Here is a 19492-nt window from a genome sequence, read left to right as displayed (position 1 = left end):
AATACACCAACTTGCCTCAACCTTAGTGAGCTGACTGTTCTTTGTTGCTGAGAAAAATAGATTTGGAAGGGATAATTCAATGGGGGAAAGGGAAGGTGGGGATTAGTGTATATATATTCTTAAGAAACTGGATCTTGCTAGACTGCCAATCCACATACTTGTCAACTGGAGCTGATTGAAATCTGGAATTCTCATTCTGCGGGACATTTGGCGGGGATGGGGGAGGGAGGGAGTTTGCAAATCAGAATGAAGACTATAAATTTCAAAATATTCCATGAGCAAAATTGTGAAACTTCATTTCAACCTTATTGAAAAGTGTTATTTCAATATGGCTGAAATGTTTCTTATAGACTCAACTTATGATGTATATTATAATGCAGCAAAGTCAAAACATTTGGACTATTATATTACGTCATGCTATGGTATGACAATAGTTTAAATGTTTTGAGTTTTATGTTCTAAATCACAACTTTTCAAAAATTGTATAAACTGGCTTTGAAATTGGTATATGGGGGTCATCTTCCATCTTTGGCATCACCTTGTGGTGAGGTTGGGTGACAGGGCAACTCTGCCTCTATGATGGGTTGCCCACCTTCTAGCCCCATTGACCAGGTCACTGGTCATCTTTTTCCCTTCTTGCTTGTTTGGTCTCCTAAAGTATTGGACTCTGTGGCCCTAGATGAGGGATACACACTCCCTGGGCCCTTCAGGTATGGCTCAATTGTTCAAGGCCTTAATAAGTCCCTTTGCTGGGCTTCATAGGGGAATCCAGGCCTGCCCTCCGTCCTGGGTTTTAGGCCAATGACCCTGTACAAAGTGGCCGGCTCCAAGCTTTCCCAACCTCTTACTGTTTCCCTGGCCTACTTTCTGCCATGCCTCTGAGTTACACCCTGTGGTCACCCAGTTTCCTGGGCAGCTTTTCTGTTGCCAAAGGCACCTGCTCTCTGTGGTTCCTCAACCTCACTGACACCCACCCCATTCTTGTGCTCTGCAGTTGTTTTATCTTTGCAACTATTGCGAGTCTCCCAATCAGCCCCAGCTGAGCAGGCAGGCAGTTTCCCCATGAACCCTTTAGGCCGATACATCATGGGATCTGTAGACCCTGTGACAGGTATTTTAATTGGGAATTGTTGGTTTGGTAATTGGTTTTCTAATCAGTTTGGTAACTGGTACTTGGTTTCCTCAATTCAGGGCCGGCTCCAGGCACCAGCGTAGGAAGCAGGTGCTTGGGGCTGCCAATTCAAAGGGGCGGTATTCCGTCCCACACCGGGACGGCACGTCCGGGTCTTTGGCGAGAATTCGGTGGCACGATTGAGCTGCTTGGGGTGGCAGAAAAGCTGGAGCCGGCCCTGCCTCAATTGGTGTTCTAACTGATCATTTGTAATTGTTATTCAAATGGATAATTAATATTTGGTTTAGTCATTGGTTTGGTAACGGGTAATTTCTTGTTATAATTGGTGGAAAATCAAATATTACACTGAAAAAAACCTGAACAGCCAGGGATCTAGCTAGGAGCCAGGCTGCCAGCTTTCCTGTGGAACAGTTCAATTTGGCTGAATCAGCATTTTCCCACTGAAAACTGTTCCATCAGAAAATTTTCAGCCAGCTCTATTGTCCACATTTCTGAAGTTTTTCAGGGACAATTCTCCAAATAAATAGCGTTTTCTGTGATGAGCAAGTTCCCAGTCACCAAAACCACCCCAATTTTAAACTGAAACTGGTTGCTTTGCATGCTTTTTTTCCAAAGATTGTTTATTTTTATGATTTTTGATCAATTAAAAGTAATAAATGATCATTTAAAATGAATGTTAATTAAAAAAAACTAAAATGGAAAAAAATTCAATTTGAATGGGATTAGGGCATGTGACTTGAATGGGTCCATGGGACCAAGGACTGGGCTTTGCAGCAAGGCTGGGGACTAAGGGTGGGTGGCCAGGGAGATAGCCAGGAGCTTTACTACTCAGCTCTGCTGGCAACCTCTCTGTCTCCCCCTATGTCCATCCAACCGATTTTAAAGACCAGCAGCTGAGTCAGTCCCACAGATTCCCTGAAAGTGACTGCTCTCTAATGAACCAGAGCGGTTTGACAGAAAGCAGCTGCCTCCTTAGCAGAACTGCAAGTTTTTGACAATTTGAGCTTCAATTTTCACCTGTTCTGGTCCCCTTGTTACTTAACTTCACTGCAACCATCCTGTCCTAATACGTTTGTTAGAAATTGGGAGCTTGCAACTCCACTAGAGGCAGAAGCCTCCTGTAACCTTCAGAAAACAGAAGTAGCTGGTGTGTCTGAGCAGTTCCCTTGGTTGTAGTCAACAGACAAATATTAGACTATGAAGAATAAGGGAAATAACTATGTGTTTAACTTTAATATTTAAAAATTTGCTTGTATGAGAGAAGTTATAAACGTGTATGTGAAATGTGGATTTTGTCGGACTGTGGTTGATTAGCTAGGGATATAAACTGGACACTAGGAAGTTTAGACTTAAAATTAGATGGTTTCTAGCCATTAGAAGACTGAAGTTCTGGAACAGCCTTCCAAGGGGAGTAGTGGGGGCAAAAGACACATCTGGCTTCAAAACTAAGCTTGATAAGTTTATGGAGGGGATGGTATGATGGGATAGCCTATTTTTGGCAATTAATTGATCTTTGATTATTAGCAGGTAAATATGCCCAATGGTCTTTGGTGGGATGTTATATGGGGTGGGATCTGAGTTACTACAGAGAATTCTTTCCTGGGTGCTGGCTGGTGAGTCTTGCCCACATGCTCAGGGTTTAACTGATCGCCATATTTGGGGTCTGGAAGGAATTTTCCTCCAGGGAAGATTGGCAGAGGCACTGGAGGTTTTTCGCCTTCCTCTGCAGCATGGGGCACGGGTCACTTGCTGGAGGATTCTCTGCAACTTGAGGTCTTTAAACCATGATTTGAGGACTTCAATAACTCAGACATAGGTTAGGGGTTTGTTACAGGAGTGGGTGGGTGAGATTCTGTGGCCTGCATTGTGCAGGAGGTCAGACTAGATGATCATAATGGTCCCTTCTGACCTTAAGTCTATGAGAAGCACCTACTTCACTAAGACAGAAAATAAGATAGATAAGAAAATACGGTAAGACAGAAAATATCATATTGCCTCTATTTAATCCATCTTGAATACTGCGTGCAGATGTGGTCGTCCCATCTCAAAAAAGATATATTGGAATTGAAAAAGGTTGCCCTTTTCTGAATAAAAATTATTAGGAGTCTGGAACAGCTTCCATATGAGGAAAGAGGAGAAAGTCGTTTCTTTTCCAAGCTGAAAAATCCCAGTCTAAGAGGGGATTGATAGATATCTATAAAATCATGACTGGTGTGGAGAAAGTAGATAAGGAAGTGTTATTTACTCCTAAACATAATGAGAACTAGGGGTTACCAAATGAAATTAATAGGCAACAGGTGTAAAACAAACACAATTAAGTATTTCTTCACACAATGCACAGTCAACCTGCAGAACTCTTTTCCAGAGGATGTTGTGAAGGCCAAGACTATACCAGGGTTCAAAAAAGAACTAGATAAATTCATGGAGGATAGGTCCATCAATGGCTATTAGCCAGGATGGGAGGGATGGTGTCCCTAGCCTCTGTTTGCCAGAAGCTGGGAATGGATCACTTGATGATTACCTGTTCTGCTCATTCCCTCTGAGGCACCTGGCATTGGCCACTGTCGGAAGGCAGGATACTGGTTATGTTCTCCCTGCCCCCAATATGCCCCCAACCTCCAAAAAAGAGGGGTGAGTAATGACTGTCAAAGCAAAAGTTCACTGATGGTGAATTTGAAAGTTTTCCCCTGCGAAAGTCGGTAATTAATTTTCTAAAACATTACATGGAAAACTCAGTTGTTCTCTGGGGTGTTATGGTGCCAGATTGGGGACCTCAAGTGCAAATCCCAACTGAGCCTTAGCTACAGAGTTGCTACCAGTCCTCCATAATATGGGCATGTCCATCAATGTATATTTGTGTATATATGGTTGTGTATAGATATAGTTTAAAAATAATAAACACTGTTATAAAGATGTGGTCAGTCATCACTTTGACCACTTTACTTTTATGTTCTATTTTCTCTACCGATTGTTCTGTTTGCTATTCTCTAGATTCTAAGATGATCATGGCAAGGTATATGCCTCCCTTTTGTATGCACAGCACCTCCCACCTCATGGCAGTTACCGGAAAAAAAATTGCACTAGCCCCATGCTGCCTTTTTTCAGGTGCAAGCACTTCGTGGGGATGTTGAAATGCAAACAAAAACCTGTCTTTATTGTACCGACACATTTACATGGGAACACATTAATTGCAGATTTTATAAAACCTTAGGCCTGACTCTCCATTGTCCAGCACCTTGTGTTGTCATTTACACCAGTGTACAGGAATTGTAAAATGCTGCTGTTCTGATTGAGTAGCCTTTTACACCCACTGCACGTTGATGTAAATCACAACACAAGGTGCAGGGCAATGGAGGAGCAGGCCTTTATTTTTATAAAGTAGTCTGGCAGAATACATTTAAATCCTGGGGGGGAGGGGCTTTTCTTATTGTTACCCTTCTGTTATAGAGCCTGAACCTACACAACTGAAGACAGCAGGAGTTTTGGCTTGCATTGACTTTAAAGGGAGCAGGACTGAGTCCAGGGTGAATAAAGAACAGGTTTTCCCAAGGATAACTATCAGCCTGGTGGCAGCATAATAAGGAATATGCCTAAATAACTGCTTGTTAATGTGTTTTATATTTTTAAGAAACCTTCCATCATCTCTTGTTTTTTACACAGAGCCCCTGAAGTGTGCTAATGTATCTCTTCGGAGCAAGAATCTTTAATGCTATGATCATTAAACAAACCTCATTCTGTCAAAGTAATACACAAGAGGCACGTAAGCCCAAGTGAAATAATTTGATTTTGGAGGCACTTGAAAGGACAGAAGCCCCTTTTTTTTTTTTTTTTAAATTAAGGTTTTAAAGAAGAAATGAACAGGAATCAATATAATTTTTTTAGAGACTAGAACATATTCATATATGCAAAAATGTACATGCTGCAAATCACCTCTTAAACGCTGTCTAATTCTATAATATCAAATAGAAGCTGGCATTAAATCTTCTGTGCTGCCTTCCGCTATCATAAAATACACATACAAATCTGGTTCTTAAATATGAGCAAATTTAACTTGTCCACTTGAATGCCAAATGTGAGGGGTTTATCATATCTGTGTGATCCCAAGATTAAGTAACACATTTCTGGAAGGATGGTCTTCTGGTTAAGGTACTAAACTGGAAGTCTGAGAATGCCCAGCTCTGCTTTAGACTTCACTTCTGAGCTTGGGCAAGACATGTAAGGTATGTCTACACTGAGGTTAGACACCTGCGGCTGACCTGGGCTTGCGGGGCTTGGGCTAAGGAGCTGTTTAATTGTGGTGTAGATGTTCGGTAGAGTCTTGTGTGGATACAAATTTATATCTATGGATGTGGATATCCGCGGATATAAACTGCAGGGATGTCCCGGGAACCGTACTGGCAAACTGGGCACCTGGCTCACTGGTAGCTGTCCCTGGTCATGCTCTTGTGTTCATGTGATGCGCGCACGCCCCCAGACAGGAGATGCAGACAGCCTCATGCAGGGTGTGGGGGCAGGGCTGCAGGCGGTACAGCCACGCTGGAGGAGTTGCCATCGCGGGGCGCTGACTCCTGGGAGTGGCGGCCCATGTTCTGCTCCTTTTGCTGCTGTGGTTCCTGGGAGAGCCCTGCAGTTCTGCCGATATAGATTTGTATCTGTGCAGTGCTCTAATGTTTGGGTTGTCTGGGACCCTCTGATTTCACACACCACAATTTAACAGCCTCTTAGCCCGAGCCACGTGAGCCTGAATCAACTGACACGGGCTTGCTGTGGGTTTTTAACTGCAGTTTAGACATACTCTTAATCTCTCAGTAACTCAGGTATTCCATCTGTACAATGAAGATATTTCCTTTCTTCACGAAGGAGTTGCCAAGATAAATCCATTCATCTTTATTGGGGGCCCAGATAATATGGTGAAGGAGACCCTATCAATACTTAGATAATTCACTGACATTTTGCATTTTCCTCCTGTTTGTTTCACTCACGCCTCTTGGTGTTCAATTACCAGGGTGAGGCTTTCACCCCTTGGTTTGCAGAGCTTGATTAGACATCCCAGTGAGCTCTGCTGAGCCCACATGTGTGATCCGATGGCGATGGACTGGAGCTCAGGAAACCCATGTTCTATTCCTGACTCTGTCATGGCCCTTTGTTGTTCATCACTGAGGGAACAAAGGTCAGCGCTCTGCATCTATTAACGGTGGGTCACTGTCTCTGGGTTGGTGATGCTGAAAAGTAACCATAGGTGAGAAAACTGTTCTTCCTCAAGTGCTTGCTGACGTCCTTTCCATGTTAGGTGTGCGCGTGTTCACCGTTGCCAGAGATTTTTCCGTTGGGTCAGCTCTAGTGCCCTCTGGAGTTGCACGCTCATGCGCTGGTGAAGGGGCACTGGCCACCCATCTGCTGAGTTCCTTCTTACTGCCCATAATGGTTGCATCAGCAAGGCTTCTTCCCAGTAATTTTTGGATTCTAATTCTTAGTTGTAGTTTTAAACATAGTTTCTAGTGTATATTGTGACAAAGTCCCTCTTCTACCTTGGTGGGTCCTGCGCTTCTTGGCGGATTTGCTCACCTCAGTGATCTTCCCCTCTGGTGGAACCCACAGTCTGGATCAACTCCTCCTGTGTCTGATCAGGAGTTGGGAGGTTTGGGGGGAACCCGGGCCCACCCTCTACTCTGGGTTCCAGCCCAGGGCCCTGTGGAATGCAGCTGTCTATAGTGCCCCTTATAACAGCTGCATGACAGCTACAATTCCCTGGGCTACTTCCCCATGGCCTCCTCCAAACACCTTCTTTATCCTCACCACAGGTCCTTCCTCCTGGTGTCTGATAATGCTTGATTGTATGATAATTCCTCAATCCTCTAGCAGCACACCCTCTCAGTCTCAGCTCCTTGTGCCTCTTGCTCCCAGCTCCTCACACGCACTTCTCTCCTCTGGCTCCTCCTCCCTAGACTGGAGTGAGCTCCCCTTTTTATACCAGGTGCCTTGATTAGCCCGTCCTGATTGGCTGCAGGTGCTCCAATCAATGTAGCTCTCTCCGGTGCCTTCTAGAAAGTTCTTAATTGGCCCCAGGTGCCTTGATTAGCCTGGAGCAACTGCCATTTTGGTTCCCATGGTACTAGGGATTTGCTTAGCCTGGAGCTAACATACCTGCTCCTCAATACTTTCCTGTAGCCATCCGGCCTTGCTCCATCACATATCCTCCCCCCTCTGCTCAACACCATAGGGTTGGGCAACTTGGGACGCTAGGCAGTGTGCTCGTGAAAGACCATCAGCGTTGCCGTGGTGGCATCCAGCCCTATGCTGTATACGGAACTGGAATGGTTGTAGGGATAAGAACCACCTGGTAACCCTTGCATTCTTTTCCTTATTTCTCTGCATCCACTGGAGGGGTGCGTGGTCCGTCACAAGAGTAAATCGCCGGCCCAAGAGGTAATAACACAGCGTCTCCATGGCCCATTTGACAGCAAGGCATTCTCTCTTGACTACTGCATACTTCCGTTCTCGTGGGAGCAGCTTTCTGCTTAGGTAGAGAATCGGGTGTTCTTCATCTCCAGTCATTTGGGACAGAACTGCCCCCAACCCCACCACAGAGGCATCTGTCTGTAAAATAAATTCCTTGGTAAAGTCCGGGGCTATGAGTACGGGGTCATTACAGAGGGCTGTCCGAAGGTCTACAAATGCCCCTCTGCAGCATCGGTCCACTTCACCATGTCTGGACCTCGAGCCTTCACCAGATCCGTTAGAGGACTTGCCCTACTGGCGAAGTGGGGAATAAGCCTACCACGCCTAGGAATGCACGGACCTGCTTCTTTCGGGTCGGCCGGGGCCAGTTTTGAATCGCTTCTAGTTTATTAGTTTGGGGCTTCACTATACCTCTTCCTACAATATATATATCCCAGGTACCTAGCCTCTGCTAGTCCTATGGCACACTTAGCAGGATTAGCGGTGAGGCCAGCCCGCCTTAAGGTGCGTAGCACTGCCTCAACTTTCTCCAAGTGGGTTCCCCAGTCTGGCATATGGATGATGACATCATCTAGGTATGCAGCTGCATAACTAGTATGGGGGCGCAGCAGCTTATCCATGAGGCGCTGGAATGTGGCTGGGGCCCCATGTAACCCAAAAGGGAGAACCGTGTACTGGAATAGCCCGTCTGGGGTGGAGAACGCTGTCTTTTCTTTAGCTTCTTTGGTCAGGGGAATCTGCCAATACCCTTTTGTCAGATCCAGTGTAGTCAAGAATCGGGCACTACCCAGTCGGTCAACCAGTTCGTCGATGCGTGGTACGGGGTATGCATCAAATTGGGATACTTCATTCAGTCGGCGAAAGTCATTACAGAATCTCGTGGTACCATCAGGTTTGGGCACTAGAACGATTGGACTGCACCACTGACTGTAGGATTCTTCAATAACGCCTAATTCTAACATTTTCTTTACTTCGGCCTTGATTTCTTCTCTTTTGGCTGCTGGGATTTGGTAGGGTCTCAGTGTTACCTTGGCTCCAGGGATCGTGCGGATATGGTGATAGGTCTCGGTCGTCCGCCCCGGTTTTGTAGAGAACACATCTCGATTGCGATTAATCATGTCGGCTGCCTCGATCTTTTGGATTGGCGTCAAGTCGGGTGATATCTTCACTTGCTCATGTAAGTTATCCTCCTGGGGAAGGGTCTCCCGGGTGACTAAGCCTGTCTCTCAATCATGCCAAGGTTTTAGAAGATTGATGTCGTAAATTTGCTCCGGTTTCCTGCGGCCTGGCTGCTGCACCTTATAGTTTACCTCTCCCACGGCTTCAATCACTTCATAGGGTCCCTGCCACTGGGCCAACAGCTTGCTTTCTGCTGTGGGCACCAGGATCATTACTCGATACCCTGGTTGGAACCGTCGAAGCTTTGCTTGGTGGTTATAATGGGCCCGTTGGGTCTCCTGTGCTTTCTCCAAATGTTCTCGTACAATGGGTGTAACTCGGGCTATCTGATCCCTCATCTGTATTACATGCTCGACTATGTTCCTTCCGGGATTTGGCTCCTCTTCCCAGGCTTCTCTGGCTATATCCAATATGCCTCGGGGGTGGCACCCATATAGTAGTTCGAATGGAGAGAAGCCTATGGAGGCTTGTGGAACTTCCCGGATGGCGAATATGAGGTAAGGCAATAGGGTATCCCAGTCTCTCTCATCCCGGCTCACCACTTTCCGGATCATGGCCTTGAGGGTCCTATTGAACCTTTCCACAAGGCCGTCTGTTTGTGGGTGGTATACAGAGGTCCGTAGAGCTTGTACATGGAGCAATGAACAGAGATCTTTCATCAACTTAGACACGAAAGGTATCCCTTGATCAGTCGGTATCTCCTTGGGTAGCCCAACCCGGGAAAAGATCTGTACTAGCTCCTTAGCTATTGTCTTGGAAGCTGTGTTGCGTAGGGGGATGGCTTCCGGGTATCGGGTAGCATAGTCTAGTACAACCAGCACATGTTGGTGGCCCCGAGCTGTCTTCTCTAGGGGCCCAATCAGATCCATGGCTATGCGTTCAAATGGTACCTCTATTATTGGAAGAGGTATCAAAGGGCCCGTAAGTGTGGGCGAGGGCTATGTAGCTGACACTCTGGACAAGAGGTGCAGTATCGCCTGACATCTTCATGTACTCCTGGCCAGAAGAACCTCCGCAGGATCCTGGCCTGGGTTTTCTCTACCCCTAAGTGTCCTCCAAACAGGTGACTGTGGGCGAGGCTCAATATGGCTTTGATGTTTTCGTGGCACCAGAAGTTGATGTATCTCCTGCTCCTGCATTTGCACCACACGGTACAGGAGATCTTTCTTCACTATTGTCATAGGTCTACCCTCACTTGAAACTGGGGGGTTTCAAGGTGAGGACCCGCATGCCACCATGTCAAAGGTCTCACCCCCACTTGGAACTGTTGGGCTCCAATGTGGGGACCTGACTTGGTTTCCCTCTAAACTAAAATCCTAGTTTAGATCTAGTAAAGCTGCCACCACTCAATCAGGAAATGTGGATTGAGACACAGTCCTTCCCCAAAATCCTAGGGGATTCCAAGAGCCCCAAATCCATGGAGTTCTTACACCCAGGAGAAATAAACCATTCCCCCTGCTTCCTCCCCCCTCCCTTTTCCTAGGAGAGATACCGGGATCTAACTACAGAGGGATACCTCCCCCTTCTCTTTCCCTGAGAATCCACCAAAGGAAAGACCAAACAAGTCCTTAATAGAAAAGAAAAGAATTTATTAAAGAATAAAAAGAAAGTACAAAATCTCTGAGTCCAAGCTGGACACTCATAGGGTATAACCTTGCTAAGTTCTGGAGAGATTCCTCTCTCCTTCCTTTCTCAGTAAAAGCAATATCAGCAAACAGGAATAAAGAATTTCCTTCAGCAAAACACCCAATTGCAAATATAGAAAACAACTCAAAAGACTAATTCGCCTTTCTAATTAATACTCACTATTAATTAGTAGAAACTACTCCAGGAGAACTTGGAGACATGACTGTTCTTTCTTAGATCCAAAAAAGCACTCTCACAAAGAACACAGACAAAGGCTTCCCTCCACAGAGATTTGAAAAAATCTTGTCTCTGATTGGTCCTCTGGTCAGGTGGTCATCAGGTACTGCATGTTAACCCTTTACAGGTAAAAGAGACCTTAACCCTGATCTGTTTATTTATGACAACTATAAAGTAGGGTCCTGGACCTCGGACCTTCCCCTCCACTGCTATCCCATCTATCTCAGCCACCTCTTTCCTGACGTTATCATATCTGGGGTCCTCTGCCTGGTCCCGTCCGAATGTGTCTCTCCCAGGACTACCCTGCCTGAGCTCCCAGGGGCCGGCTTCTGCTTCTTCCAATGGCCTGTCGCCATCATGGCTGGGGCCAGCCTCTGGCTCACCTTCCATGTTGGTAGTTTCTCTGTTGGCTGCTCGTGCCCATCTGCCTACTAGCGCAGTCTTCTGGCCCTGGGTCAGGATCTGGGTTCCCAAAGCCTTCGCGGCCCTCCTTTCTTTTTTTGTCTTCCGGGCCTTTTGGGGGGCTGAGAAAAGATCCAGAGAACTCAGAAAACATGGGGGTTTGACATTCCCCCAATGATGAGTCGCTGCCAACAGGGTCTCCACTTCCCCCTGAGAGGCTGCAGGGAAGTGAAATTATCAAACCCTGGATAGTGTCTCCCAATAACTACAGGATATAGGAGTTTAGGAACAATGCCCACTGTCACCTCAATGGGGTTCCCCTGAACCTCTATCTCCACTGGGATGGTGGGGTATTGGCTCATGGCCCCATGCACACATGTCACTGCTACACATTTGGCTTGTAGCAGCTGGCTACTTTTTACTAGCTTACCCGATATAAGGGTGATAGCACTCCCTGAGTCCACCAGTGCTGTAGTCTCTGTTCCATTTATCTTCACTGGCCTGGTGTAGTTATGTGGGGCTAATGCAACGCCCGCAAGGTGGATAAGGGAGCATGGGACCTCCCAATCCCCCAAGTTGCATTGCATAGGTTCTTCGGTGCTGGGACACTGCTGCTATGCGTCCTCACTCCCCACAAGCATAACATCTATAACTGTTTCTAGTCAGTCTCCCATCATGTGGGCTAGGGGGTTTAGTCCCAGGGTTTCCTCCACTCAGGCCAATCCCTTCCTTCTGGAGTCTCTGTGGGTTTTCAGCCCCCCTCTTCCTCCACCTAGGACTCCCCAGGGGTTTGGCTGTCCCTCCTTCCCGGGTTGGGGTTGGGTGTTTGCTACGGAAGGGGCTTTCCTTGCATAGTTGGGTCAATTCTCTGGCTGTCATGTGTCTTTCTACCAGCGTGATCATCTCGTCATAGGTGTATGGATCGTTCTGGCCTACCCATTTGCGGAGATCTGGTGGCAGGGCCCTCATGTACCGGTCGATGACCAGAACCTCTACCATCTCTTCCGGACTCCGGGATTCTGTTTGCAACCACTTTCGTGCGAGATGGATGAGGTCATACAATTGGGACCGCGGGGTTTTGTCTTCCTGGTGCCTCCACTCATGATACCGCTGGGCCCGCACTGCGGTCGTTACCCCAGATCTGGCCAGGATCTCTGCCTTCAACTGGGAGTAGTCTGCTGCAGCCTCTTCAGGCAGATCATGGTAGGCCTTCTGGGCCTCCCCATACAGGAATGGGGCAAGGATGCTAGACCACTGATCTCGAGGCCAGGCCTCCCGTAGGGCTGTCCTCTCAAAGGCCAGAAGGTATGCCTCTACATCATCCTCCTGCGTCATTTTCTGCAGCCAATGGCTAGCCCGTATGAGCTGCGTCCCATCATGGCCACGGTTCAGCTCTGTAAGGGTCTTTACCTGGCTTACCAGTTCCTGCAACATAGCTCGGTCTTGAGCAGTTTGGTCCATCAGCAGGCGCTTAGTTTCTTGCTGCAGCCGCACTGCTTCTTGCTGGGTGGCTGCCTGGACACGGGTAGCCTCCTGCTGGGCCGCCGTGGCTTGTATCAGTGCCCATCCATTGTGGTGACACAAAAAAAATTAACCCTCTTTTTTTTTTGTGTGTGTTTTTAAATCACCCTCCTTCTTCCGCCGCGCTGTGCACACCAAAGATCCCACTCCTGACACCAGTTGTGACAAAGTCCCTCTTCTACCTTGGTGGGTCCTGCGCTTCTTGGCGGATTTGCCCACCTCAGTGATCTTCCCCTCTGGTGGAACCCACAGTCTGGATCAACTCCTCCTGTGTCTGATCAGGAGTTGGGAGGTTTGGGGGGAACCCGGGCCCACCCTCTACTCCGGGTTCCAGCCCAGGGCCCTGTGGAATGCAGCTGTCTATAGTGCCCCTTATAACAGCTGCATGACAGCTACAATTCCCTGGGCTACTTCCCCATGGCCTCCTCCAAACACCTTCTTTATCCTCACCACAGGTCCTTCCTCCTGGCGTCTGATAATGCTTGATTGTATGATAATTCCTCAATCCTCTAGCAGCACGCCCTCTCAGTCTCAGCTCCTTGTGCCTCTTGCTCCCAGCTCCTCACACGCACTTCTCTCCTCTGGCTCCTCCTCCCTAGACTGGAGTGAGCTCCCCTTTTTATACCAGGTGCCTTGATTAGCCCGTCCTGATTGGCTGCAGGTGCTCCAATCAATGTAGCTCTCTCCGGTGCCTTCTAGAAAGTTCTTAATTGGCCCCAGGTGCCTTGATTAGCCTGGAGCAACTGCCATTTTGGTTCCCATGGTACTAGGGATTTGCTTAGCCTGGAGCTAACATACCTGCTCCTCAATACTTTCCTGTAGCCATCCGGCCTTGCTCCATCACAATATAGATATTGTAATTAGTGTTTGTGTAAATAGTTAGTGTAGATAAATAGTCCTTATCGTTGAGGGACTCTCTTCACCCCAGAGGCTCGGCATGCCCCAGTCCTCAGGCTTCAAACTTTGTGCCTCCTGCAGCAAACCTATGCCTGTGAGCGACCTGCACTCCAGTTGCTTAAAGTGTTTGGGAGAAACTCACGTGAGGGACAGGTGCTGGATTTGTCGGGATTTTAGACCCTGCACTAAAGAGGACAGCGAAATAAGGGTCAAGACTATCTTTATGGAAGCCATTCTCAGACCAGCCTCAGAGTCACGCCGCTTCAGTTCTGTACCTTCCATTTCGGCTTTGGTGCAAAGAGCTCTTCTGGCACTGTGCTCTTTCTGGCACAGTTCACCATCTCCGGTGCCAAGGAAGAAGCACAAAAAGCAACACCCCGACAGAGGGCACTCACTGGTGCAGAAAAAGGGCAAGCAGGGGGAAGGCAGCACAGTGCGACCCATGCTGGGACACCCCTCCATCCCTGGTCCCATGGTGGCACCATCGACTCCACCCAGAGTGCTGAGTCTGGTATGAGACCCTCCACTTACACCTGGAAACCACTGCGGTACCAGCAGCCTGACTGACCCTTGACCCAGAGGGTTTTGCAGCCGCCAGGGATTTATTATCTCTCCCGGTCCCCCTAACTCGGATGGGACAGCTGCTGGCTCCGATTGTTATGTTTATAAGAAGCACATGGAATCTTTTTTTTCAAGGGGATAAAGCAATATGCCGCGTTTATTGAGAGTACAAGTTAAGCATTAAAATCAGCATATGCTTTTGCGCTCTCTCTCTCTCTCTCTCTCTCCAGCTGGATCTTATAGTTACCAGTCCTTAGCGTTACTCGGTCAGTTCCAGTGGCCAGCTGAAACTGTACATGAGGAAGGGGAGGAGCTGGAGCTGGGTCTCTATCGGATGCGTCCGATGTTGATGCAGAATGAACCCAAAGTCCTATGGCAATACACCCTTCTTTTATAGTATAAGTTCTCAGACAAGTCTATGGACCTTGCTGGGTGACACCGGAGCTGTTAATCGCGAGGTAGTCAAGTTGCTCCCAACCAGCATTATTTTGGGTTGTTACTGGCTTCACTCCTCTGGCTCCACTCTTTATCTCGTCCTTGGGGCATATGCCTGTGCTTTAGGGTCGTCAATCTGCTATCTGGGTGATTCTGATAATAAAGTTGGTGCCTCTTGACTTCTCCACTCCCCTCTTGACCATCCAGGCCATCAGTACTGGCGCCCCCTGTCCCTTAAAAGAGTAAATAATTTCAAAAACAAGACTTATTACCAACCAACACTTCTAACCTCCTAAACACAATCATTAATATGTAAAGCAGAATAAAACCAAAACAATTTCTTCTTACTAATTCATAACTAACAAAATAAGCAAAATGGAAAAATGTTACTGTTTAGAACAATTCTCATGTTATTACTTAAGACAATTCTCTCCATTAGGCTTTTGGCCTACACGATGACCAGGAACAGGAAGGAGCTCCTTACTGGCACTGGGCCCAGTGGCACCTTCTAGGGGCAAGCCAGCCCTGATCTCATTGTCGTGACCATCTCCAGTCTGCCGCCAGTCCCCGAACCCTCGGCACCATACAGAGGCAGAGACCGGTATCACTTCACTGAGGGAGGACTTTTTGAGTCTGAAGGGACTCCTTGTGCGGGTCCTCCCTGGCCAACAGGTTAGTAGCTATACTGGAACCTTGGGGGTTTCCCTTGGTACCAGGTCCTTCCTCCCATTGATTTTACTCAATGGTTTTGAAGAGGCAGCCTATTGCCTCTTCCCTTTCAGCACCGGACCCCAAGTCCGGTACCAACCCCAGTATCAATGTTCAGGATATGTCTCCCAGGGATGTCACTGAGGATGAGGAAGAAGCCCCTCCTCCAGCGCAAGCCACTGCCTCTTCCCCAGACGAGGCCATCTTGGGGCCCAGTAGCTTGCTTCCTCAGCACCACTTCAGGGCCCATCAAGACTTTCTGAAGTGGATAGAAGCTAACCTGAGGCTGGAAATTGAGGCACTTAAGGAAACATCCCCACAGCTTTGACTTTCTGGCTGCAGCAGCTCCCTCCAAAGTGGTCTTATCCATTAATGAGGCTGTAATGGGTCCGGTCAAGGCCCTCTGGAAAACTCCTTCTTCTCTGCCCCCCACCTCAAAGAGGGCAGAAAAAATATTATGTGCCAGCATCTGTACTCGCATCCTCTCCCCCAGGATCCCTTGTTGTGTCGGCAGCCAATGAGAGGAACAAGCAGGGCCAGGTGAGCGCTACCCCCAAACAAAAAGATGCAAAAAAAAGGTTTAAAAGGGTAGCCTTTAACTGCATTACTCTAACCAGCAAACTTTGCTGGTGAGATACGTTTACAATCTGTGGAACTCCTTGGAAAAGTTCAGACTCTCTGCCTCAAGATTCGAGGCAAGAATTTATTGCCCTCTTGGAGAGTAAGAATATAACCAGGACATCTCTCCAGGCAGCTCTGGATGCAGCTGATGCAGCAGTGAGGACAGTGACCTCTGCTGTCACCATGAGGTGGTGTTCTTGGCTCCAGTCCTCAGGACTTCCTCACGAGGTCCAACAATCCATCCAGGACCTCCGTTTTGAAAGCATCTCACTAGTTTCAGAGTAAACAGAAACAAAGTTTCACGGCCTGAAGAATTCTAAAGCCCACCCTCAGGACATTGGGCCTCTAGGCTTCATCTGCTTCCAGGAAGCACTTCAGGTCCCAACAGCTACCTCATTTCTTGATGCTGTCTCTGATACAGGAGCTCTACAAATGGAAGAGGTTACAAATGGTGTCCCACTCCAGTCCACCTCAACCACCCAGCTGGGTCCTCATAGGTACTCCGGTGGGCCCAAGCAGATCTCTGTAGAGGCACCTGAGGATGCTATACCAGTTCCTGCTTCAGATCCTGCCTTTCTTTTATTTTTAGACCATTTCACATAACATCGGACTGCTGGGTCCTAAGTACAGTGACAATGGGGAATACCCTTCAGTTTTTATCCAGCCCTCCCTCCCACCTGCCATCCCTGTCCCTCTTCAGGAACCCTTCTCACGAGCAACTTCTCTCCCATGGGGACTGTGGAAGAGGTTCCTCAAGACTTGAGAGGAGGGGAATCTACTCCCAATATTTCCTAATCTCAAAGGCCAAGGGGGGCCTCCGGCCCATTCTTGACCCATGTTAACTCAACAGATATCTCAAGAAACTGAGATTCCACCTGGCCTCCATCATTCCCTCCAGGGGACTGAACTTAAAGAACACATACTTTCACATTTCTGTCTTCCGTGGCCACAGAAGATTTCTCAGATATACTGTGAATCGATGCCACTACCAGGTCACTGCTTGTCCCTTCAGCCTGTCTGGAGTCCCTACACTGTTCACAAAGTGTATGGCAGCAAATAGTGGTAATAGTGGCCTTCCTCAGATGACTGGCTGGCTGATTAAAGGTCAGAAACTCACGTGCAGAAGAGCATCAGCATGGTCCAAGCCACCTCCCAGGCACTGGGCTTGTTGATGAAGGGAAGAGTTGACTCTTTTTTCAGTTCAGAGAATAGAATTTATTGGGGGCAGAGCTTGACTTGACCAGACTAGAGCCTTCCTTCCAGAATTCAGACTGTCAGACCTGATATCCAAGATCAAGGTACACCCAATTATGACTTCCCAAGTTTGCGTCAAACTTCTGAGGCACATGGCCACATGTACTTACATGGTTCAGCATGCAAGGCTGTGTCTCAGGTCCCTACAGCTGTAGCTGGCATCAGTTTACTCCCCAAACAGACACCACTTTGACTTGGTGCTCACTGTTCCTTCCTTGGTCCTCGCCTTTCTAGACTGGTGGAAGGACCCAATGTCAGTAATGATGGTGTTACCCCTTGTCACCCCTCAGCCATCAGCGTCCCTAGTCTTTGATGCATCAGACCTTGTTTGGGGAGCTCACCTCGACTGCCTCAGGACTCGGGTCCTATGGTTCCGGGAAAAACTATCCCTGCACATAAACGTTAGGGAACTCAGGGCTGTAGGCTTAGGTTGTCAAGTGTTCTTCCCCCCACCCCACCCCACCCCCACAATGTAGTGCAACTTCTCACAGACAATACCACGGCCATGTTCCATATCAACAAACAGAGGTGCTCAGTCCTCTGCCCTGTTTCAGGAAGCCATCCATCTATGGGACTTCTGGGTGAAGTACTCCATCCACCTGGAGGCATCACATCTTCCAGGAGTCTGGAATGCGCTGACGGATCACCTCAGCAGGTCATTTTCCTCTCACCACAAATGGTCCCTTCACCTGGAAATCATCAGGTTCATCTCCCCAGGTAGACCTGTTCATGACCAAGCAGAACAGGAAGTGCCATCAGTTTTGCTTGCTGCACGGCCACAGTCTGGGCTCCCTCTCTCAAGCCTTCCGGCTCCCATGGTCAGGGCCCCCGCTCTACGTTTTCCCCCTGGTCCCTCTGGTTCATAAGGCCCTCCTGAAAATCAAGTGGGACCAGTCAAGAGTTATTCTTATAGCCTTGGTGTTGCCACACCTACACTGATTCAGCACACTACTGGATCTATCAATAGCATCCCCTCTTCTGCTCCGTCTGGACCTGATCTCACAGAATCACGACCAGTTGCTCTACCCATACCTCACCTCCCTTCACCTGATGGTATGGATGTTACATGGCTGAACCCAGAGGAGCAGGCCTGTTCAGAGCAAGTTCGACAGGTCCTTCTAGGTAGTAGGAAACCGTCTACTAGGGCTACCTACCTGGCCAAATGGAAATGCTTCCTGATATGGGCATCTCAACGGGGTCTCTCTCCAGTTCATTCTTCCCTGCAGGCTATCAGCATAGAATCATATAATTGTAGGACTGGAAGAGACGCCAAGAGGTCATCTTGTTCAGTCTCCTTTGCTCGTGGCAGGACTAAGTATTATCTCTAGACCATCCCTGAGAGGTGTTTGTCTAACCTGCTCTTAAAAATCCCCACAACCTCCTTATCAACTTGTTCCAATGCTTAACTACCCTGACAGTTAGGAAGTTTTTCCTAACGTCCAACCGAAATTGCTCTTGCTGCAATTTAAGCCCATTGCTGCTTGTCCTATCCTCAGAGGTTAAGACGACCAGTCTTTCTCCCTCCTCTTTGTAACAACCTTTTTATATACTTGAAAACTGTTAACATGTCCCCTCCCAGTCTTCCCTTCTCCTCCAGACTAAACAAACACATTTTTTTCAATCTTTCCTCATAGATTGTTTTCTAACCTTTTTGTTACTCTTCTCTGGACTTTCTCCAATTTGTCCAAATCTTTCCTGAAATGTGGCGCCCAGAACTGGACAAAATACTCCAGTTGAGGCCTAATCAGCGTAGAGTAGAGCGGAAGAATTACTTCTTGTGTCTTGTTTACAACACTCCTGCTAATACATCCCAGAATGTTTGCTTTTTTTGTGAGTGTTACACTGTTGACTCACATTTAGCTTGTGATCCACTATGACCCTTTGATCCCTTCTTCCTAGGCAGTAATTTCCCATGCTGTATATGTGCAACTGATTTTTCCTTCCTAAGTGGAGTACTTTGCATTTGTCCGTATTGAATTTTATTCTGTTTACTTCAGACCATTTCTCCACTTTGTCAAGATCATTTTGAATTTGAAACCTATCCTCCAAAGCGACCCCTCTGTTTGGTATCATCGGCACACTTTATAAGTGTACTCTCTATGCTTGTATCTAAATCATTGATTTAGACGACAGAACAGAACTGGACCCAGAACTGATCCTTGCAGGACCCCACTTAATATGCCCTTCGTTTGCCTGCGAACCACTGATAACTACTTTCTGAGAACAGTTTTCCAACCAGCTATGCACCCACCTTATAGTAGCTCCATCTAGGTTGTATTCCCCTAGTTTGTTTATGAGACGGTTATGTGAGACAGTATCAAAAGCCTTACGAAAGTCAAGATATACCACATCTACCGCTTTTCTCCACCCACAAGGCTTGTTACCCTGTCAAAGCTATTCGGCTGGTTTGACACAATTGGTCCTTTACAAATCCATGCTGAATGTTACTTATCTTCTAGG

The 19492-nt window shown here is 47.6% G+C and overlaps 1 protein-coding gene across 10 annotated transcripts in view; it reads left to right on the top strand.

The window, feature by feature from the left end:
• The window catches only part of SAMD12 (sterile alpha motif domain containing 12), a 220619-nt gene that overhangs the window by 65761 nt on the left and 135366 nt on the right, over positions 1-19492 (top strand). The window contains exon 4 of one of the 10 annotated variants that reach the window (XM_039527942.1): positions 4580-4947. The exons of 8 other annotated variants lie outside the window; for them this stretch is intronic. In XM_039527942.1, the coding sequence (XP_039383876.1) occupies positions 4580-4710 (131 nt within the window). In that variant the 3' untranslated portion in view covers positions 4711-4947. Of the gene's footprint in view, positions 1-4579; positions 4948-19492 lie in introns of those variants that run through there. One more of the 10 variants, XM_039527941.1, reaches the window with a different exon arrangement.

The sequence above is a fragment of the Mauremys reevesii genome, linkage group 2, assembly GCF_016161935.1.
Source record: "Mauremys reevesii isolate NIE-2019 linkage group 2, ASM1616193v1, whole genome shotgun sequence".
NCBI classification, from domain to species: Eukaryota; Metazoa; Chordata; order Testudines; family Geoemydidae; genus Mauremys; species Mauremys reevesii.
This window is presented reverse-complemented; position numbering and strand designations above follow the sequence as displayed.